Source organism: Haliotis cracherodii, unplaced genomic scaffold (assembly GCF_022045235.1).
Source record: "Haliotis cracherodii isolate W230 unplaced genomic scaffold, xgHalCrac1.p SCAF_4, whole genome shotgun sequence".
In the NCBI taxonomy this organism is placed as follows: Eukaryota; Metazoa; Mollusca; class Gastropoda; order Lepetellida; family Haliotidae; genus Haliotis; species Haliotis cracherodii.
The window spans coordinates 57,944,773-57,969,099 of record NW_027266297.1 but is presented as its reverse complement, the minus strand read 5'-3'; the positions used below and the strand labels follow the sequence as shown (position 1 = coordinate 57,969,099).

At 41.3% G+C, this 24,327-nt stretch overlaps 1 protein-coding gene across 5 annotated transcripts in view; it reads left to right on the top strand.

The window, feature by feature from the left end:
* Nucleotides 1–24,327, top strand: part of LOC139478562 (uncharacterized) — a 69,916-nt gene that overhangs the window by 10,726 nt on the left and 34,863 nt on the right. For 3 of the 5 annotated variants that reach the window (XM_071261091.1, XM_071261090.1, XM_071261092.1), the window contains exons 3-5: nt 8,208–8,507; nt 18,598–18,733; nt 22,480–22,682. In XM_071261091.1, coding sequence (XP_071117192.1) covers nt 8,208–8,507; nt 18,598–18,733; nt 22,480–22,682 — 639 coding nt within the window. The remainder of the gene's footprint in view (nt 1–8,207; nt 8,508–18,597; nt 18,734–22,479; nt 22,683–24,327) is intronic. The other 2 variants (XM_071261094.1, XM_071261095.1) reach the window with 2 other exon arrangements.

The window sequence follows — 24,327 nt, the reverse complement described above, 5'->3', positions numbered from 1 at the left end:
AATGTGAAATCAGTCAATGTGTAATATCAGTGAATGTGTAATATCAGTCAATTTGAAATCTGTCAATATGTATTATCAGTCAATGTGAAATCAGTCAATGTGTAATATCAGTCAATGTGAAATCTGTCAATATGTGTTATCAGTCAATGTGAAATCAGTCAATGTGAAATCTGTCAATATGTATTATCAGTCAATGTGAAATCAGTCAATGTGAAATCTGCCAATATGTATTATCAGTCAATGTGAAATCAGTCAATGTGTAATATCAGTCAATGTGAAATCAGTCAATGTGTAAGATCAGTCAATGTGAAATCAGTCAATGTGTAATGTCAGTCAATGTGAAATCTGTCAATATGTATTATCAGTCAATGTGAAATCAGTCAATGTGTAATATCAGTCAATGTGAAATCAGTCAATGTGAAATATCAGTCAATGTGAAATCAGTCAATGTGTAATGTCAGTCAATGTGAAATCAGTCAATGTGAAATATCAGTCAATGTGAAATCAGTCAATGTGTAATGTCAGTCAATGTGAAATCAGTCAATGTGTAATATCTGTATGCATCCACTTGCCTTTTTGTCAAATCTTGTTTCCACCCTTGCCACATCAAGCCCACTTTCCTGTGCTAAATATGATTTGATTATCGCACATTTCGATTGTCCAATCAGAGAAGTTCTCTGATAGAACGTTACACAATCTCAACACCCACAACTGGTACACCTGCAAAGAAAAAGTGATTTAATGCTGGAATATGTCTTTTCATCGTTTAAACCCCCCCCCCCCCCCCCCAACAATTGCCTGTGTTTGCCTGTTATGTGTTTGAACCCTATGATTGTGGGTTCAAATCCCACATCACCCCGATTATGTTTCTAGGTTTGTCAGCACCATACCCGTGCTCATGGGTTTCACCAAAGTGGTAAACGTCTGAGACCTGCATCACTTCAGGCTTTCCTCCTACATTAAGCTGACATGCTAAAAATGGCGTTAAACCCAACTCATTCACTAAATATTAGAGTATTTTACAGTATGTAATGTGGAACGGACTATACCCTGCATGCTCATTGTGTAGGGATTATCCCAACATTCATCTTTAATGAGAGATCAATAGGTACTGGGCAAGTGATGGACCTATCCCAATGTGATGTTTATAAGCCCTTTTGAATTTAAAGTAGTCCTTAGTCAATCTGTCAATTTATAAAATAACTGAAATATTTAGGAATTATTAATTGCCTAAGTGAATCACTTTTTAAGCATTGATTGATTTTACAGATTTGTACAATGAATGAAAACAATATCAGCACACATCTTTAAGAAAATATCAGTTAGCACAATCTGAATTAAGTTTGTAAAACATGGTCGAATATCTTCACAATCGGTGTGTACAATGTACCTCTGAAACATGGTGACACAATTTAACTTTTTGTCAATGTTCAAATTTCCAATGGTGTGACATAGAATTCTCTGAAATAGGTCGGTGTTGCTATTTTTCTGCTTTGTTAGCACATCAGCTATCTGTATAGGCTATTTACCCTCTTTTATGTTTTCGTTTAATCACATTTCATTTTTTTAAATCAGAGGAAATAATTTGCAAGATAAGAGAAGACATATTCAACTTGGTACACTACTATCATAACAGCAAAAAAATAAGGTTATCATAACACATAAGATAATAACAGCAACGAGGAAAATGTTCAGAAATAATCATGAAAGTTATCAAGTGTTTTCATTCAAAAAAAATTCTTTTCATTCATTTAATTTATATAGCATATAATCTGTCCATTTCTAAATCATATCTCATGCAGAGAAAGAACATGACTTTAATTCTTTAAATAGTGATCTGTTTCATCAATTTAATCAATGTCTCGTTAGAAGCCCTTCCAGTAGATTTACCAAAAATCTGTTTGACAAAAAAACCCACCTAAAACATGTTTGATCTATTCTTGAGGTCTTTTTATCATAATATTTATGAAGATTCATAATTCTGTTTTTGATTCTCATGACTTTAAATTTTTGAGTTTTTGGAATGACATATTGTTTCCAATGTGTTCAAGTATGATATTTAGGAATGGGACAAAGTGTGTATCTAGGAGAACCATTGTGTGCATGCATGCATGCATGTGAAGCAGATGCATAAAAAGTGCATGTTCATTGTTGCATGTTTGCAGCATGACACAGGTTGCATAGCAAAGAGGTAACGCTCTTGCAGTGGGAGGATTGATGGTTTATTGATTGCCTCAATGCTTGGCTTGTCCGTGTGACGTGCTCAAACAGGCGGTGCTGCCCATGATAGGCAGTTCTGACTCACGGACTCACAGACTCACCAACTCACTCACACCTGCAGATATCTTTTACCCATTAAATGTGTCTCTTCAGCAAATAACCAACAAGAATGGCTGGATATTAGTTTATGAGAGAATCAATTAGGGCTAGGAGTAGAAGAAATTTCCTGCCTTGGCACCCGACACCCTATTACCCGACCCCCTATTACCTGACCCCCTATTACCCGACCCCCTATTACCTGACCCCCTATTACCCAACACCCTATTACCCGACCCCCTATTACCCGACACCCTATTACCCGACCCGCTATTACCCGACCCCCTATTACCCGACCCCCTATTACCCGACCCCCTATTACCCGACACCCTATTACCCGACACCCTATTACCTGACACCCTATTACCTGACCCCCTATTACCCGACACCCTATTACCTGACACCCTATTACCCGACCCCCTATTACCTGACACCCTATTACCTGACACCCTATTACCTGACACCCTATTACCCGACCCCCTATTACCCGACCCCCTATTACCCGACCCCCTATTACCCGACCCTACTGAAGCTTTGTCTTTATTCAAACGTGTAAAAGTCAGAAGGAATGTGTGCATAGTCAAAAGAAATGCGAACATTAGTGACTTGTAGTGTAACCATGCATTTTTTTTTGTTATTGTAATTAAACCATACATCACATGACTAACCACGGGTCCGGGTAGTCCTGTGGGTACCCGGGTCCTGCTGAGGACCCACCCAACCCGAGTATATTGGTCAACAAGTTAGACACATTGGAAACATCTCGTCTTAACGTACATACTTCTCTATATGTTTCTATTAGTTGCCTTTCTTTTGGTGGTGAGTATATCAAAGTAGCGATATTTGTTTTACTTCCATTTCGTACAATGAAGATGTCAATCTGAATTAACTTTTTATGTAGATCTTTCACTCTCATCATGATCTGATAACCCTCCTCCGGGGGTTTCAGGAACTGAATATGTTCTCATGTGGTACCATGCTTGTTGTAGGGATCAAATGACCGATATGCACTTCATTTCTTTCTTACGTGTCTCTTAAACAGTTCACTAAGGCAAATTATGTATTATTTCGTAAAAGGCTACGATCTGAATTCAATTTTAAATGGTAATTCACATTTTGAAATCAGTGCAGTTTTATTCCATCTTCTTTGCCGATTTAGAGATTTTGTCTGAGATGTTGGCTTTGCTATTTGATACTGCGATGTTGTTTTGCTGGATCCAATAATAAAACACTTACTTAACAATAATTATCTTTAATGTCAGTTATATAATGTACGCTATTTCTCATGTCACTTGGGGCACAGGTGGCCAAGTCGTCTAAGGCGCCGTGATTCGCTGTGCAGAGTTGCGTCCCTTGGGCACGCCAGAAACCTATGATTGTGGGTTCGAATCCTGGTTCGCCCCGATTATGTTTCTAGGTTTGTCAGCACTATACCCGTGCTCGTGGGTTTCACCGAAGTGGTAAACGTCTGAGACCTGCATCACTTCAGGCTTTCCTCCCACATTAAGCTGACACGCCGCTATATAACTGGAATACTGTTAAAAAGGGGGTTGAACCCAACTCACTCACTAACTTAATGTGGGAGAAAAGCCCAAAGTGATGCAGGTCTCGGATGCATTTGTCTGGACCCGTACAAGCAGCCCCACACACATTTGCATGCACGTCGCTATATAACTAAGTGCAATAATCTTGGACGCGAGGTTAGACCTCATTTTACCCCACCTCATGCCATCACTTCATTGTGTGCAGGGCGGAACTTAATATAACAAAATACTTCTAACTGAGACATTCAAGGACAATCATGCTCTCGCTTTCAAGAGCTCAATGTGTTTCCTGTGTAGCTCAATACTGGATGAACAGCCCCTTGCTGATGACTCAGATAAGTAGGTCACGTTTGAACTGACAATGTGCCTGGTGATATGTTTCTGCGGACATAAGCACTTGTCAAATCTCAAACTTACTGTGATTATTTACACCTTTATCCTGCTTTTGATTTGATTGTTTTTAGAGATCATTACTCCTCTCTTTTTCTTTGTCCATGGATCGGGGGCACGAGCGGCCCAGTCGTCTAAGGTGCCACGATTCGCTGTGCAGAGTTGCGTCCCTTAGGCATGTCAGAAACCTATGATTGTGGGTTTGAATCCCAGTTCGCCGTTTATGTCAGAGACCTGCATCACTTCGGGCTTTCCTCCCACATTAAGCTGACATACCGCGATATAACTGGAATAATGTTAAACGTGGGATTAAACCCAACTCTCTCACTAATGTGTAGATTTTGTAACTTTATGTGGGTACAGGCTCAACTTTGTCAGCAAGCCCACCATTTCCACAGGTTGAGCATAGTTGTCTGTCTCCTTTTTGAAGCCCCAGGTAATTGCCTTATTTGCAAAAACACCTGTGTGTTTGGTCAGCCATGAGCATAGCTCATCTGCACCTGGTATCATGAATGAAACAATTAGCATCTCATTAGCTGTTAGTTGTGTTATTGTATGCTATAATTAATAGATCAGATGTCATTTAGTACTTATATGCCCACTTACATACTTGTATATTAGACCCGTGAAGGTCCGGGGTAGAATAGGTCTTCAAGAACCCCTGCTTGCTGTAAAAAATTACTATGCGTAACTGGCAACGAACAGGATCGGGTGTTCAAGCTTGCTGACTTGGTTGATGTATGTCATCGTATCCCAATTGCATGGATCAATGCTCCTGATGTTTTTCTGACAGAGATGAGGTCTCTTACAGAAAATAGCTGACTCCCATATACCCACAATTAACACTTCCGTAATACAAAGCTTATCAGTACAGACTCTGTGCCGCAATTTCCTTCCTGTTGGTATGCCCCTCAGTTTTGAAAGTCTAATCAAGCCACTGTAACATGCAGAGACTTTCAAGGTTCGTCCCAGCACACATCGCCTTCATCACACTCCCGGTCTCATCACTGCCGCCATTGTAAAATCGGCCATTACAGAAATCTTGAAATTTGCCCTCTAACCCAAAACATTTATGTTTCTGTATATTTCTTCGGAATACCATCACAGTGACTTTTGACATTTTTATGACTGACTTACTATTTCTCAGATGAATTCATGTTTTATTTGTTTAATCAGATTGGTTTGACATCGCAGACTAATGGAAAAGCACCCAACTTCCCCCTTACATTCTTATTTACCGATTACATGATAGTTGAAATATATTAGAAATTCAAATAGCCAAACAAAGAGAATGTTTAAGCTAGGAGAAGAGTATTTAGCATCACGACAGCTATCACTTATTTATAAACCTAACAATCAGTTGTTTGTGAGTAAGACTCTGCATGGCTGCAGCTGCATGTCACTGTGAGGAGCTGTGTCACTGCTGGCAGTGAACCAGAGCTCTGCTAATAGAGCTCTCCCACTATAACACTTACAATTCGCCTAGTTGAGCCCCGGACTGAGTTAACCCTATGAACAGGTCCAATATTCATGATATGTAGGACATGAAACTGTATGGGAACTTTCAGATCCATCATTTATCGACTGCGATCGGTGTAATTCACACCTTGAAATAAGTGTTGTTATTTTTGTATTATGAAACATCAATATTTCGGCCATTACGATAGTAGTCAAGTAACTATGGGTTGATGACTGCTCTTCTGCTCGAGTTTTTTCTGCGTAAGAGTGTTCCAGTTATAGTCTGGGATTTCAGCTTAATGTGGGGGATGGACAAAAGGATTATCAGGGCCTAATGAAGTTAAGAATCAGCTTTATCTGTGTTACAATCATATGATTATTGTCAATGCAAACTGGATGTAGACACTGTAATGTTAATACAATCAACATTATAGAGATTGACAATTAGTATGAATATATTGTTTTATTTTATAAAAATTGTAGTTGGTACAAATATATCTTGAATATGTATTTTAACTAATATATATAGGGTCCTCTGTGAAAATTATTTTTTTCTACTTCGTAAAATTCAAAAAAGGCCAAAATAATATATATCTTTCATTGATCATACTGGAATATAATCATGGTAGTATTTGGCAAAACAGCTACCATTCATATACATAAAATCCTTTTATACAACATGCACCAATTAACCCTTAATATCAAAACAGATTTCAGTGATTTCCATCACTTTTGTTTTGAACATTGTATCATGATATCTAGTTGATGACAGTGCCTGTTACTCTTACAATTTCTTGAGAACATTTCTCATTGCTCTCTGTTATGTATCTGACAAATACTTACATGTGTTGCTGTCAATATTCACATCATTGAGGCTACGGGCAACTTTACGTTGCATAAGACCTTTACATTTCGCTACCGTATCGCCTTACCGCTGTGCATACTGAAATGCATGCATATGATGTAGCCTGCTCGGCGATACTACAACATAGATATAGGAACGTATACAAAATCTACTTTGCTTTTAAAAGTGTGATATTCATACATCAAGGGCAACACTTTCAGTACTGATTGCAAAACGTCAACAAAGCAACCTGGGATGAACGATCAGCTGATTTCACCGCATCGCTTCGAACGCCTATCTGGTGGTTAACTATACAATATAATCAGTCATGGTCATCCCTGATGTATAATTATATCAAGGAACATTTATTTCCGGACATGGCAATAGATAAATCATTGTTTAGGCGAAAAGATATAGTGTCCGCACACAAGCGTGACCGTTGCCGACAGAGGTGAAGGTTGTACTAGTTAACTGTGTATAGGCGTCATAGTAACATTTAGTGCTCGTATCGTGCATACCACATGTGCCGTCAGTTTAAGGTTGGACCCTCCGGGTCAGCGCACCTTGCGGGTTAGTGAAGGGAAGATAAATTGAAAAAGATCGCCCATTAATGTAACAAATAACTTTGAAAAAGCAAACAAACAAAATGCAACCAAAAAATAATAATTTTGAAACATAGTTTCATTACCAGTTAGGAGGGGCGGTCGGGTAGCCTATTGGTTAAAGCATTCGCTCGTCATGCCGAGGACCCGGGTTCGATTCCCGACACAGATACAATGTCAGAAGCCCATTTCTGGTGTCCCCCGCCGTGATATTGCTGGAATATTGCTAAAACGGTGTAAAATCAAACTCACTCACACTCACTCACCAGTTAGGAAAAGGAGGTTTCATTTCTTCAAAACACACCAGAGAAGAAGAAAAATATGTACCTTTGTAAATCATTTTTAAAATTTCACAACTGAAACAGGGACTGCTCCTCAACTGATACCTGAATGGTTAGAACAGGTGGCCACTTCTTACAGGGATGTAGGGTTGAGGCAAGTAACCGACCACATACCAGTGTTCCCATTTACCGGTAATTACCAGTTTTGTTACTGGGAAAATTTGACAAGGACTGCTAATTCATGTGACTGCTTGTCCCTGTGCACCGGCAAATAAAGTACCTTATAAATCTTTGTTGTTGAACAAAACATCGGTGATATTCATACAAGTATATTTTTCGAATGAAGTCAGCTCGTCTGTTAACTTCAGGCTTTCCCTTTGTCTTTTTTAAGTGCAAGGAAATAACATTTTGCTTTGGTTTGAGGTTAAATATTGTTGCGACTTAGTCTTGAAATACCCCAAAAAAGAAAATAGTGACAGAACTTTGTGTGAATGATGTGAAGATCTAACTAAGTTATTTCAGACTTGATGTCATGTCGAATGAATTAAAACCAGGTAATTTTTACACGTTTTTTTAATTGTTGAACGTTGGGACTAACAAAAATTAGGAGGGGACAGGTAATTTTTAGTGTTGCCAGTCCACCAGGACTGGCAGTTTCAAAAGCCAGCAGGAACACTAGTACTGTATACACACACCATTTGTTAAGGATGAGATGACAGCGTGTGTGTTTACTTTTCTGTTTCACACCTTGTGTTGGATACTTTGTTTTCAGAAATACAAGTTCTCAACTCAGCAGAGAAATGGATTTATAGAGGAGACATGTTGACTGTCCAATGTGTATTTACAAAACCTCCAAACAATCAGACAGCCGTAAGAATTGAATCCCAATTCCAATTTAACCTGCGTGATAATTCAAGTCTTAACAGAGAAAGTATTGAAGGACGAATGACCGTACAGTGGAACACCTCAGAGACAATTATGATGACCTTGACCAATGTCACAATCCTTGACGTCGGCCATTACTGGTGTGGGAGTTATGACATCAACAATATTGTTGATGTCTGGGTGTATGGTATGTGAGGATCATCTACCTACTTTTCATTGTCTAGTTTAGACGATCCATTACTTATAATGGATTAGAATATGTGTACACTTCGTCGTTTCTACAGTCTATTCAGTAGACCTATGCTTCTAGTGTGAGGACAGACCATCTTCCTGAGACAAGGGAGGTAACTGACTATAAAAGTTCAGTTTCCACCGGTGCCAAGCCAGGCTGGAATTTTGTGGTTATAATGAGTCCATAAGCCGTCTCATCAAAATAGCACAACAGAATCAGTACCTGGTTTGTAAACAGTATAGTGACTTCCGTCCAGATTTCAATAGACTACAGTATTTGCAAAGTGTGTGTACAACAGATGTTTTTCAAATCTTTTCATGTTTTTAACTTGCTCAAGTGATTTGATGCACTTCGCAGGGTAAAATCCGTTTGATTACAATATAGATCTTGTTTATCCATCAGATTTTCTTGACTGGGCACCACCGTTTTGTATTTGCTTAAAGTATCTGATTGGTCAAAAGGAGTGACATAGAACTCGCAATAGACTCTTGTGGGGTTGCGATCCAGCCGAAAAACTGCTACCGAGTTCGTCAGGGGTGGAAGATTTATGGTCTAAAGGAGTGACATATAACACGTAATAGCCACTGGTGGCGTTACAATTGAGCCGCAAAATTGCTTCCAAGTTCGTCAGGGGTGGAAGATTTATGGTCTAAAGGAGTGACATAGAACTCGTCATAGCCACTGGTAGCGTTAGGATCGAGCCGCAAAATAGCTATGGAGTTCGGCAGGGGTGGAACATTTACAGTCAGTTATCTTCCTTGCCTCGGGAAGATGAAGATAGTTATGCTAACTCTGGCTACTCTTGTTAATGTATTAATAACTGTCTCAGTTGGTTGTCTTTATTCAATGATTTCAGAAGTATACACAGCAGTAGAAATTGGCACTAGTCCTGTAGTCCTTGCCAAACTGCCCAATGGTCAAGGTATCATAAGGACTAGTTGACATTTGCCCTTTTTAAGGGTTTTGCTATATGTTATCATTATGAGGACTAGCGAACTAAAAACGTTAGTTTCTACCACTGACACAGAAACCTTGTTGACATGCTTGGTTCAACTTAGTGTGCCAGGTCATTCAGAGTTTCAAACACACACAGTACCATATTCGACGTAATAAGCGCCCCGCTCTAATAAGCGCCCACAGCGATATTTGCTAATATATTGGCTAGTCAAAACAAAACCCAGTTAGCACCCCTTCCGATTGATCAATGTACACAAGACTTATTTATTTGTGTATGATACGTGTTATATGCATCCTTAATTATGGGAAATTAGATTCTGGAAAAATACATCTGTCGTATATAAACATTTCAGGCTGTCAGCATAAACCACGAAATTTACGATCTTTCAACTCTGTTGTTTTTCACCAAAATAATATTCTAATAAGAGCCCCCTATTTCTAATTTTGAGAGCGCCCTGGGCGCTTATTAATTTTGAATACGGTAGTTAAATTTGACATGAAACCTATAGACTAAGTATTAAAATAAACAATATTACATTATTGTTCGTGACTTGAGTAATTTCACATTTCGGTTTCACGCCTTCCTCAACTTTTGTTACTGGAGTGATGGATGATGAGCCTAGTGGTTGAAGCAATTGCTTGTCGTGCCAGACCCAAGTTTTGATTCAAAATGTGCAATGTGTGGAACCAACTGTTGGTGTTCTGTGTCGCGGTACTGCTGGAATGTTGATAAAATGGTGTAAAATCACACACACATGCCACTTAACAACTGCTCTATGTTTTGTGTTTGCAATTAAGAGTGAGTGAGTGATTGAGTATGGTTTTATGCCGCTTTTAGCAATATTCCAGCAATATCACGGTGGGGAAACCAGAAATGGGCTTCACACATTTTACCCATGTAAGGAATTGAACCCAGGTCTTCGGCATGATGAGCGAACGCTTTAACCACCAGGTTAATCCTGACCGCCCTTTGCAATTAAGAATACATGACATGACACTAAGGTCTTGCTGCTGTGGCAGATATGTCAAGGATCAATCCAGCTTTCTTTCTCTCTGTCAATTTTACTGCATACAACATACTGGTTTTGAACAGTGTGCTTGCGTGGCGGGGCGGGGAGGGGGGGCATAGTATTATGCACCAGGTGGGTTAGACTAACTTCTCGTCTCTGAAATGAACATATCTCACAGAAAAAAAACAGTTGTTAAATCATTTTAACTCGGCTGTAGACCCAGTGCAGTCAAACTCCATTTGTGTTGGTCTCAATCCCAAAATGCGTTTCAGCGTGTGTTATTGTGTATCAGTGTTTCCTGACTTTGTTATATATCTCTGTATACTGGATGTGTGATGTGTCAGTATACTGGATATCATCACACGCAATAGAAGCAGGAATAGGGAAGATATCAAGGTTTCGGATGTTCTAAGTCAGTCAGTACATGTATCACCATCACTCATGCTTGGGAAGCAAATGAAACAAACTGGTTTGTAGGGCTGGGACGAGTCCAAATTTACTACCCAGATACCCATCCCCCTAATACCCGACCCTACCCGGGTACCCACTGTAGGTCTCAGGAGATGTCTCAAAATGTCCGATTGGGAACAGCATAGCATAGCCCTGGCAAAACGTATTTAGATGCATGTATTAAACAATCTGGTCATTCAAACACTGAAGTTGAATTAAGTTATATCTTTATTAAACCATATGAAAATCAGAAGGAATGGGTGCACAGTCAGAAAGAAATGCGAACATTAGTGACTTGTAGTTCCGGATAATTTTTGTCATCAAACAATATGTCACATGACTAACCACGGGTCCGGGTAGTCCTGTGGGTACCCGGGTCCTTGTCAGTACCCACCCAACCCGGGTAACCGAGTTACCCGTCCCAGCCCTACTGGTTGGGCACTAATAACTTAATTGCTAGATTATCATCCACTTTATTTTCAAAAGTAGGAAGGGAGGCTTTTTATTTTTTATTTTCAATTTTCCTTTAAGTTGAAGACTGGACGGACATCTTGGTATGATCTCGAACAATAGATGACTCAAATAACAAAGATTATAAATAAACATTCATTTCAATTGTAGCATTGGATGTATCTGTGTCAAACATATTTTCGTTTTCCCTGTACTCGTGCGTTTATAATTTTTTCCTCAATTGACGTTAACTTGTCAAGTTCACCACAAGCAACTTTTCCATAAGAGTCATTGACTCTGGCAAAGGACAGGCATACCAGCCCTTTGTGGTTTTCAGATCCCTTCATATTTTCAAAACAGCGAGCGCCATCTTGACAGCTCCCAGCAAGCAGACGATAGGCAGGCACGCACGGAGAGTTGAGAGTCGGTTGTAGACGAGTTCATGGCATGTCGTAAATATGAAATGGCTGTTTGACAGCTGTTTGTTACAGTGCTCTAAACATTTCACTCTGGTAAATAAGATGAATTTGTCAAGGGGTTTAGTCGTCAGTCGGGCAGGGATGATTATCTAGCAATTAGTTTAATATGGCCTTAGTTAGGATAAGTATTACTAAATTCACAAAAATATGTGTTTGGGACCAGCCATCGAACGGAGGCAAGGTTGTTAACCGACTATAAAAGTCCAGTTTCCACCCTTGCTGAACTAGGCTGGCATTATGGAGTTATATTTGGCTGGACTAGCGAGTTTTTGCATATTCCAATCAAAATTTGGTTCGTAAACTGCTGTGCAGATTTCGGTCAATTGCAGAAATTGTAAAGCATGTGTACCGCTGACTCAGCATCAACAGATATTTTCCAAATCTCTTTGTGTTTTTAATCAAGGTGCTCTCGTGATTTGATGCACTTCGCTAAGTAAGTAAGAGCTGTTTTATCATGATATAGATTACGATTATTGATCAGTTCGTCTTTACTGGGTGCAGCCATTTTGTTGAAAGCAAATACAGACAGATTGCAAATGCAAGTGATATGAAAGGTGGAATCTGATTGGTCAATACAAGGGACATAGAAGGGACATAACTCATAATAGCCATTGGTGACACTACGATCAAACCCAGAAATTACATGACATTACAGTGTATCTTGAACATTATGTTACGTTACGATAACATTATATTACATTACATTACATTACATTACACAGAGAATCTCACCCTCGTGTCTTTTGATATCAAATATATCAACACGAGTGGAAAAACTCTGAGACTTGCCAAGGAGTTTTTCTACTTTTATCAACGAGTGTTGATATATTTGATATCAAAAGACACGAGGGTGAGATTTTATTTATCATCCAACATCATTCTTATAACTTTTTCAATTTGAAGACAGTAATAAGCAGTGTCTTTAGTGTAAAAAGTACTGTTAACAGCTTTAGTAGTAGAGCCATTAGTGATAGAGACCAAAGCGATATCTTCTGTTTGGAGCCAGTTCAGGATGGTAAATCACGTTACGTTACGTTGCGTTGCGTTGCGTTACGTTACGTGTCAGACTTGGAGACTATAAGGTTTCACTAGAAGAGTAGCAACTTGTGGAAGTCAGCTCTGTCCTCCTTTAGCTTCTAAAATGCCACTTAAAGTCAGTCTTGTGTGAATTCTGCAGTCTTTCTTGTTATGTGACTTAGGCCACTATATCGGCCCAGTTGAGTTTAGTTACTGATTTCCTGATGACATTCCCTCTTAACCAAACACTTGCCTCCTGACATTCCTGTGACGTCCTACACTGAGTGTTGTGGCAGCTTTAACTTTCAACTTTTTGTCAGCCATGCAAACTATTTTGACGGCTTTTGTTCACTACAAAAAAGATTACTTGAGCATACGTGTTTGACTACAATAAATGTATGCATTAGCTTCATGGTGTTTGTGACCAGAATATGATGAGGTTTGTACAAATTAGACGAAATTTGAATCATCTGTGGTTTGAAAATATTGCACATTAAGGCTTAAAAAAATAAAATAATAGGTTCTCAGGCAATGGCGTTTGAAAGTATAGAGTGGGCGGGCGATGTGTTTGTTTTTTGTGTTCTTTTTGTTCAAACTAGTATGTAGCCAAATAAACAGATGTGTAACCAAATAAACAGATGTGTAACCAAATAAACAGTTGTGTACAATCAACCTGGGAAAGGGCCTCCCTACATTAATGTATTCCTTAATGAGTAAATTACTTAGAATATTTATGGATTTTTTGTGTTTTTAAAAAAAAACGGAAATAAAAATGAAAATGCAGCAAACTTTATGATGATGCGTGCGGTGCCTGAGAACCGAGACTATTATTTTTTTTAGCCTAAGTAGGTTTTTCCGTAATGAGTCTTTTTCCTGTGCCCCATCTTCCAGAGGTATTATTCTGGCAAGTTTGACTCACGTCATTCAATCCCCCTTGGTCTCAAATTTAATTATTTGTATTGATAATGTTGTAATTGATTGCATCACTATATACTGTGGGGACCAGGTCAAATGTATCTCTCCCCCTTCCACATCCCATTACAGGTCATTGAGGCTACAAAATTGGAAACCTGTTGGAATTCTGGGTTATCATAATAGATGCCAGCGACTTATGCTGGTCGTAACAGGAATTTAATTACCCCTTATGATCACATAAAATGTTTACTACATACACGATAACAATGTCTCCCGTGTGACGGTGCATGGTACAACTTAACACCAGACACAGCCTGACTGCACACTGTGCAAGGTCAAGGCCGGAAATGGGCACAAGACTGTAACTCTAGACCAGCAGTCTGTTACAGTTTACAATACTTCTAGGGGGACTTAGAAAGTTATAGATGTTTAGAATAGACATGTTTTGTGTGGTTTATCTGAGACCATGTCCAGAGGGACAGACCTCAGCTGTAGGTTATCATTAACAAACACTTCCGTGCTGATGATTAATAGATCAGACGCCTGTTGCTTTTCTCCTGGCAGAGGTCAAGATGCAGGACACAGGCACAGATGCTCTAGTCTGAAGGCTTTCGTAGTCAAGTAAAACATCTTACACAATGCTTGAATACTGAGCGTTAATTTCCTTCGCTTTACATCAAGCGTACATGCTGACATTACAGTGATACGTACTTCGAGTATTAGGCAAAGACTTAAGTCTAGGCAAAAACTACATTGTATCGCTTCAGGGGAATATGAACAGAAAATAGATAACAAACTTGGTCAACAAAAATGTGAAAATTGCGATAAAACATCACTAGACATGATGAATTACCATCTCAGTTGTATTTCCTGTTCTGCTAGGCATTGTTTTCTATGCAGAGTTTAAGATTACTGTGTGTATTTATCTCCTGAAGTAAGCCAAAAAGAGCAATCAGCTGTACACATATTTTCTCCAGGATCTACCCGTGACTCGGTTAAAAAAATACACAATACAGTTAAGTCTCGTTAATCCAACACTCGTTAATCCAACAATTGGCTTTATCCCACACAAATGCAGGGAACGGATTAAATCAGTGCTATTTAGACCCGTTAATCCGACAGTCTCACACTCCGACTCCGACACACCTAATTTGCAACGAATTGCTGAAATCACTCATTAATCAGTCTCGTGGGGGGATAATAACTGGAATACTGTTAAAAGCGGCGTTAAACCCAACTCACACACACACGAGAGTACACAGAACCGTTTTTTGACGAGTCAGTATTTGGAGGCAATGATTCTATCTGAAACTATTATTTTTCAAGCAATGATATATTCCAATATCGGGTTACTTTAGGTGCAGCTTTATAAATTATTAATATTAACCATAAGCGTAGCACTTTGATATAAAGCCAGAATTATTATACATATGGAACAGATTGGAGGGCCACCATTTTCTTGCTAATTTTATTGCGAAAAGAATATGTTGACATTTAATCGTTAAACTTCCACAAATGTGACTTTTTAAGAATCAAAATATATCACTTATGATATATGTATCCATTCTCTGTCAACTGACGTTAGTTTCAAAGAACCAATAGCTATAATCTGTTTGTCGTTGATGTAAATAACAGTGAGTTGGAGCGATCTGCCTATCAGCTCACTCAAAACTTTGCTGAAATTAATGTGAACAGTAATGTGTGAAGTTTAAAAAACTTAATCAAATAGATTTCAAACATAAATCCAGACCTATAATTAACTCTCTTTATAACCAGATAGTGTAATAACAGGATTAACTTGATACAGTGTCAAGTGCCTCCCACCTCACTGTTTTTCAAAATTTGGATGAGGATCTGGAAATTAGTTTTTTATGGCCCTGTGTGCAACATAATTCATGGAAACGGGGGAAATATCATCATAATTTTACAACAAATATATTATGGTAAAGTTGATAAGACATTATTTTGTATTTAAACCAAAACAATTTTATTCACTGATGTCCTAATTTGTTCTGATTAAAATTCATGGTTTTATTATTTTAAAAATGAGTACATTATTTGATCAAATTTATCTGTCAATTAGCAGAAAAAGTAGTCGAAACTTTACATCTTTAAAATGTAAATTTCAGCAACACAATCTCAACAAGACGGTTATCACCAAAGGGTTCTGGGTGAGCATAGATCCAAAGTACTGAAGCCAATTTAATCAATTACTCATTTTATCCCCAGAATACCTGAAGGGAGAAAGGGGAAAATATATTAATACCTGTATATCTCTTTCTAAGATGAAAACAATCAACAATTGAATTAATGACTAAATTGTGCCTATTACCATATTTTTTCGTATAATGCCAAAATTATGATCCCTTCTCTTCAGTATAAGACTTTGCTAATGCAAGTGTGCAGTCAGGTTGTGCAAAAGCTGTGCAGTCAGGTTGTGCAAGCACTATGCAGTCAGGTTGTGCAAGCACTGTGCAGTCAGCTTCTGCAAACACTGTGCAGTCAGCTTGTGCAAACACTGTGCAGTCAGCTTGTGCAAGCACTGTGCAGTCAGCTTGTGCAAACACTGTGCAGTCAGCTTGTGCAAACACTGTGCAGTCAGCTTCTGCAAGCACTGTGCAGTCAGCTTCTGCAAACACTGTGCAGTCAGCTTGTGCAAACACTGTGCAGTCAGCTTAAGCAAACGCTGTGTTATCAGCTGAACAGTCAGCTTACGCAAATGCTGTGCAGTCAGGATATACAGGCATTGTGCAGTCAGGTTGTGCAAAGGCTGTGCAGTCAGGATGTGCAAATGTTGTGCAATCAGATTACGCATATGCTGTGCAGTCAGGTTGTGCAAACGCTGGTATAAGGGATTTATACTGTCCCTGAGAAATCCATGTGCCAACTGTATTGCTCGTGGTGGGGAAAAAGGGATTTTTACTGTCCCTGAGAAATCCATGTACCAAATGTATTGCTCGTGGTGGGGAATAAGGGATTTATACTGTCCCTGAGAAATCCATGTGCCAACTGTATTGCTCGTGGTGGGGAATAAGGGATTTATACTGTCCCTGAGAAATCCATGTGCCAACTGTATTGCTCGTGGTGGGGAATAAGGGATTTATACTGTCCCTGAGAAATCCATGTGCCAACTGTATTGCTCGTGGTGGGGAATAAGGGATTTATACTGTCCCTGAGAAATCCATGTGCCAACTGTATTGCTCGTGGTGGGGAATAAGGGATTTATACTGTCCCTGAGAAATCCATGTGCCAACTGTATTGCTCGTGGTGGGGAATAAGGGATTTATACTGTCCCTGAGAAATCCATGTGCCAACTGTATTGCTCGTGGTGGGGAATAAGGGATTTATACTGTCCCTGAGAAATCCATGTGACAACTGTATTGCCCGTGGTGGGGAATAAGGGGTTTATACTGTCCCTGAGAAATCCATGTGCCAACTGTATTGCTCGTGGTGGGGAAAAAGGGATTTATACTGTCCCTGAGAAATCCATGTGCCAACTGTATTGCTCGTGGTGGGGAATAAGGGATTTATACTGTCCCTGAGAAATCCATGTGCCAACTGTATTGCTCGTGGTGGGGAATAAGGGATTTATACTGTCCCTGAGAAATCCATGTGCCAACTGTATTGCTCGTGGTGGGGAATAAGGGATTTATACTGTCCCTGAGAAATCCATGTGCCAACTGTATTGCTCGTGGTGGGGAATAAGGGATTTATACTGTCCCTGAGAAATCCATGTGCCAACTGTATTGCTCGTGGTGGGGAAAAAGGGATTTATACTGTCCCTGAGAAATCCATGTGCCAACTGTATTGCTCGTGGTGGGGAATAAGGGATTTATACTGTCCCTGAGAAAGCCATGTGCCAACTGTATTGCTCGTGGTGGGGAATAAGGGATTTATTCATCCACTGAGAAATTTATTCCCCTCCAAGGGTGATACACAGTATTTTATCAAGATCACTTGGACCATTCTGATCATTCTGACATGGAGGTCTGATACAATAGCTAAACAACTTACCTGTAGGCCTGGTAATGTTTTACCCTGAAATAGTGGACTGTTCTGACATCATACACTCTGCTTCCTGTGTCCTTCAGCACGTGTTTTCTAACTAACAACTGGTGCTTTTTCTGCTTTCTTTTGCTTTGCACATTCATAGTGTTCGCCATCTATGTATTATATTGCAAATATTTGTGTAAAATATGTCACATAATTGCTAACCTGTTAGTGATGGATTTACTCAAACACAGAATATGTATGAAATCACAAAACATAGTTAAAAACTGAATCTAAAAGTTAATAGATGCTTTATGAGCTCAAATTTGTAGCACTTTTTCTGAAAATAATATGATGATGGGTAATCCTTTATTTATTACTTTGGTCATAGATTTTGCTGTTATTATTTATGAAAAATACTTTTTTAAATTTTTTAATGTTGATGCTTTTTGAAATATAGATATCATTTTGATAAATATTGGTGAATAGATGACCAGTTGTTGATTCAAACGATTCTCATCTGGGACCTTTCCACTTAAAACGATCTTAGTGCTTAAATTGTTGTCAGACTGTGTTATGATTATGATTATCTTGTCGTATCTTATCTTATCTTATTCACAATGCAATCTTAGCATCATAAGTCAGTGTAATAAGTATGGCAATTACTCTTAGCACTAAGATCGTTTTGGGGAACCGGGCTCATCATTTCGCAGTAGTATTTGAGGTGTCTTTGTCTAATCCATGTGTGTATAAGCATGTATTCCATGTGTGTATCAGATCCCCTGCAGCGACCTGGAAATGTCAAATGTGTGTTCCATGCCAAGAAGACAGTCAACTGTACTTATGAAGTGCCCAACAACACGGAACACAACTCCTACACATGCTACGTTGGACTTTGCTTTAGGTATGACTGGTATGTAGTCGGTTCTCATGTTGTTCAGCACAGTGCACACCTTTTTTCCTAAACCTACAGATGTGTAGGGTTGATGTTTTTGTTTCTTTGTGGTTTAACACTGCACTCGGCAATATTCAAGCAAAATAATCAAGTCTGGACCACACAATCCAGTGATTGACATCATGAGCATCGGTCCACGCAGTTGGGATACAATTACATGCATCAACCAAGTCAGCTAGCCTGACCATCCGATCCTGTTTATAATAGTTGCCTCTTACAACAAGCACAGTCGGCTTTTATGGCAAGAATGGGCTTATGTCCCCTTGATGATCTCCAGTACCCCATGCTTGTCTCCATTTGATGACCTCCAGTACCCATGCTTGTCTCCCTTTGATGACCTCCAGTGCCCCATGCTTGTCTCCCTTTGATGATCTCCAGTACCTCATACTTGTCTCCCTTTGATGACCTCCAGTACCCCATTCTTGTCTCTCTTTGAAGACCTCCAGTACCTCATGTTTGTCTCCATTTGATGACCTCCAGTACCCATGCTTGTCTCCCTTTGATGACCTCCAGTACCTCATACTTGTCTCCCTTTGATGATAGCCAATACCTCATGATTGTCTCCCTTTGAAGACCTCAAGTACCCCATTCTTGTCTCCCTTCGATGATCCCCAGTACCCCATTCTTGTCTCCCTTCGATGATCTCCAGAACCCCATGCTTGTCTCCCTTTGATGATCTCCAGTACCCCATGCTTGTCTCCCTTTGATGACCTCCAGTACCACATGCTTGTCTCCCTTTGATTTCAAGTACCCCATTCTTGTCTCCCTTTGATTATAGCCAATACCTCATGATTGTCTCCCTTTGATGATCTATAGAACCCCATTCTTGTCTCCCTTCGATGATCTCCAGTACCCCATGCTTGTCTCCCTTCTATGATCTCCAGTACCCCATGCTTGTCTCCCTTCGATGATCTCCAGTACCCCATGCTTGTCTGTCTTTGATGATCCCCGGTACCCCATTCTTGTCTCCCTTTGATGACCTGCAGTACCCCATGCTTGTGTCCCTTTGATGATCTCCAGTACCCCATGCTTGTCTCTCTTTGATGATCACCCTTACCCCATTCTTGTCTCCCTTTGATGACCTCCAGTACCCCATGCTTGGCTCCCTTCAATGATATCCAGGACCCATGCTTGTCTCCCTTCGATGACCTCCAGTACCCCATGCTTGTCTCCCTTTGATGACCTCCAGTACCCCATTCTTGTCTCCCTTCGATGATATCCAGTACCCATGCTTGTCTCCCTTTGATGATATCCAGTACCCCATGCTTGTCTCCCTTCGATGATCTCCTGTACCCCATGCTTGTCTCTCTTTGATGACCTCCAGTACCCCATTCTTGTCTCCCTTTGATGATATCCAGTACCCATGCTTGTCTCCCTTCGATGACCTCCAGTACCTCATGCTTGCCTCCCTTCGATGATTTCCAGTACCCATGCTTGCCTCCCTTCGATGATCCCCAGTACCCCATTCTTGTCTCCCTTCGATGATATCCAGTACCCATGCTTGTCTCCCTTCGATGATATCCAGTACCCATGCTTGTCTCCCTTCGATGATATCCAGTACCCCATTCTTGTCTCCCTTCGATGATCCCCAGTACCCCATTCTTGTCTCCCTTCGATGACCTCCAGTACCTCATGCTTGCCTCCCTTCGATGATTTCCAGTACCCCATGCTTGCCTCCCTTCGATGATCCCCAGTACCCCATTCTTGTCTCCCTTCGATGATATCCAGTACCCATGCTTGTCTCCCTTTGATGATATCCAGTACCCATGCTTGTCTCCCTTCGATGACCTCCAGTACCCATGCTTGTCTCCCTTCGATGACCTCCAGTACCTCTTGCTTGTCTCCCTTCGATGATATCCAGTACCCATGCTTGTCTCCCTTCGATGATATCCAGTACCCCATGCTTGTCTCCCTTTGATGATATCCAGTTCCCATGCTTGCCTCCCTTCGATGATCTCCAGTACCCCATGCTTGCCTCCCTTCGATGATCCCCAGTACCCCATTCTTGTCTCCCTTCGATGATCTCCAGTACCCCATTCCTGTCTCCCTTCGATGATATCCAGTACCCCATGCTTGCCTCCCTTCGATGATCCCCAGTACCCCATGCTTGTCTCCTTTCGATGATATCCAGTACCCATGCTTGTCTCCCTTCGATGATATCCAGTACCCCATGCTTGTCTCGCTTTGATGATCACCCGTACCCCATTCTTGTCTCCCTTTAATGACCTCCAGTACCCCATTCTTGTCTCTCTTTGATGATCACCAGTACCCAATTCTTGTCTCCCTTCAATGATATCCAGTACCCATGCTTGTCTCCCTTCGATGACCTCCAGTACCCCTTGCTTGTCTCCCTTCGATGACCCCCAGTACCCCATTCTTGTCTCCCTTCGATGATATCCAGTACCCATGCTTGTTTCCCTTCGATGATATCCAGTACCCCATGCTTGTCTCCCTTCGATGATATCCAGTACCAATGCTTGCCTCCCTTCGATGATCTCCAGTACCCCATGCTTGCCTCCCTTCGATGATCACCAGTACCCCATTCTTGTCTCCCTTCGATGATATCCAGTACCCATGCTTGTCTCCCTTTGATGATATCCAGTACCCCATGCTTGTCTCTCTTTGATGATCTGTCTCCCTTTAATGGCCTCCAGTACCCCATTCTTGGCTCTCTTTGATGATCACCAGTACCCAATTCTTGTCTCCCTTTGATGACCTCCAGTACCCCATTCTTGTCTCTTTGTGATGATCTCCAGTACCCCATGCTTGTCTCCCTTTGATGACCTCCAGTACCCCTTGCTTGTCTCCCTTTGATGATCACCCGTACCCCATTCTTGTCTCCCTTTGATGACCTCCAGTACCCCATTCTTGTCTCCTTGCGATGATCTCCAGTACCCCATGCTTGTCTCCCTTTGATGACCTCCACTACCCCATTCTTGTCTCTCTTTGATGATCACCCGTACCCAATTCTTGTCTCCCTTTGATGACCTCCAGTACCCCATTCTTGTCACCTTGCGATGATCTCCAGTACCCCATGCTTGTCTCCCTTTGATGACCTCCAGTACCCCATGCTTGTCTCTGTTTGATGATCACCCGTACCCAATTCTTGTCTCCCTTTGATGACCTCCAGTACCCCATTCTTGTCTCCCTTTGATGACCATTACCCCATGCTTGTCTCCATTTGATGATAGCCAATACCTCATGATTGTCTCCCTTTGAGGATCTCCAGTACCCCATGTTTGTCTCCCTTCGATGATATCCAGTACCCATGCTTGTCTCCCTTCGATGATCTCCAGTACCCCATGCTTGTCTCGCTTTGATGATCACCCTTACCACATTCTTGTCTCCCTTTGATGACCTCCAGTACCCCATGCTTGTCTCTCTTTGATGATCACCCGTACCCCATTCTTGTCTCCCTTTGATGACCTCCAGTACCCCATGCTTGTCTCTCTTTGATGATCACCCCTACCCCATTCTTGTCTCCCTTTAATGACCCCCAGTACCCCATTCTTGTCTCCTTGTGATGATCTCCAGTACCCCATGCTTGTCTCCCTTTGATGACCATTACCCCATGCTTGTCTCCCTTCTATGATCTCCAGTACCCCATTCTTGTCTCCTTGAGATGATCTCCAGTACCCCATGCTTGTGTCTCGTGTTGATCTCCAGTTAGTTAGTTTGCTGAATATGACAAAATCTGCTTCCAGGAATCTAAATAACACAACATGTACAAATCGAGACTTGAGACAGAAGTTACAAAAAACAACCATTCTCCGTCAGTGTAATTTTGATTGCCGACCACCTGGTGCTGCTGATCAGTGCTTGGAGGATGTCTTCATTATCATCATTGTCGGCCAACAGCCCAACACAGAGGTATCCTACTGCAGTAGTATCAACCTCAAACAGATCGGTAAGTTGTGCTCAGTTGTCTAACACAAATATGTGTCATTTGACATCATTCTCAGTAGACTTGGATGTCAATCCATGGACATTTGACCCACCTGACATCATCCCACCTGTCACCTCCCACCTGTCATTAATCCCACCTGTCACATCTCCCACCTGTCACATCTCCCAGTCATACATCCCACCTGTCACATCTCCCAGTCATACATCCCACCTGTCACATCTCCCAGTCATACATCCCACCTGTCATATCTCCTAGTCATACATCCCACCTGTCACGTCCCAGTCATACATCCCACCTGTCACATCTCCCATCTGTCATATCTCCCACTTGTCATATCTCCCGGCCATACATCCCACCTGTCATATCTCCCAGTCATACATCCCACCTGTCATAGCACCCAGTCATACATCCCACCTGTCACATCTCCCACCTGTCACATCTCCCAGTCATACATCCCACCTGTCACATCTCTCACCTATGATATCTCCCAGTCATACATCCCACCTGTCCGTCTCCCACCTGTCCCATCTCCCAGTCATACATCCCACCTGTCACATCTCCCACCTATGATATCTCCCAGTCATACATCCCACCTGTGATATCTCCCACCTGTCATACATCCCACCTGTCACATCTCCCACCTGTCATATCTCCCGCTTGTCATATCTCCCAGCCATACATCCCACCTGTCATATCTCCCAGTCATACATCCCACCTGTCATAGCACCCAGTCATACATCCCACCTGTCACATCTCCCACCTGTGATATCTCCCTGTCATACATCCCACCTGTCACATCTCCCACCTGTCATATCTCCCGCTTGTCATATCTCCCAGCCATACATCCCACCTGTCATATCTCCCTGTCATACATCCTACCTGTCATATCACCCAGTCATACATCCCACCTGTCATAGCTCCCAGTCATACATCATCTGTCACATCTCCCACCTGTCGCATCCCCCACCTGTCCCATCTCCCAGTCATATGCCCACCTGTCACATCTCCCAGTCATACATCCTACCTGTCATATCTCCCAGTCATACATCCCACTTGTTAATCTCCCAGTCATACATCCCACCTGTCACATCTCCCACCTGTCACATCTCCCATTCATACATCCCACCATCTCAAAGTCAAACATCATACCTGTCACATCTCCTACCTGTCACAGACCGGTGAAGATTCCGTGGTAGAATAGGTCTTCAGCAACCCATGCTTGCTGTAAAAGGTGACTATGCTTGTCGTATAAGGCAACTAACGGGATCAGGTGGTCTGGCTTGTTGCCTTGGTTGATGCATGTCATCGATCCCAATTGCGGGGATCGATGCTCATGATATCAATCACTGGATTATCTGGTCTGCCGTCATATGGCTGGAATATTGCTGAGTGCGGCATTAAACAACAAACCAACCAACCCACCTGTCACATCTCCCAGTCATACATCCAACCTGTCAGATCCCCCACCTGTCCCATCTCCCAGTCATACATCATCTGTCACATCTCCCACCTGTCACAGCCCCCACCTGTCACATCTCCTTGTCTTACATCCTACCTGTCACATATCCCAGTCATACATCCCACCTGTCACATCTCCCAGTCATACATCCCACCTGTCACATCTCCCAGTCATACATCCCACCTG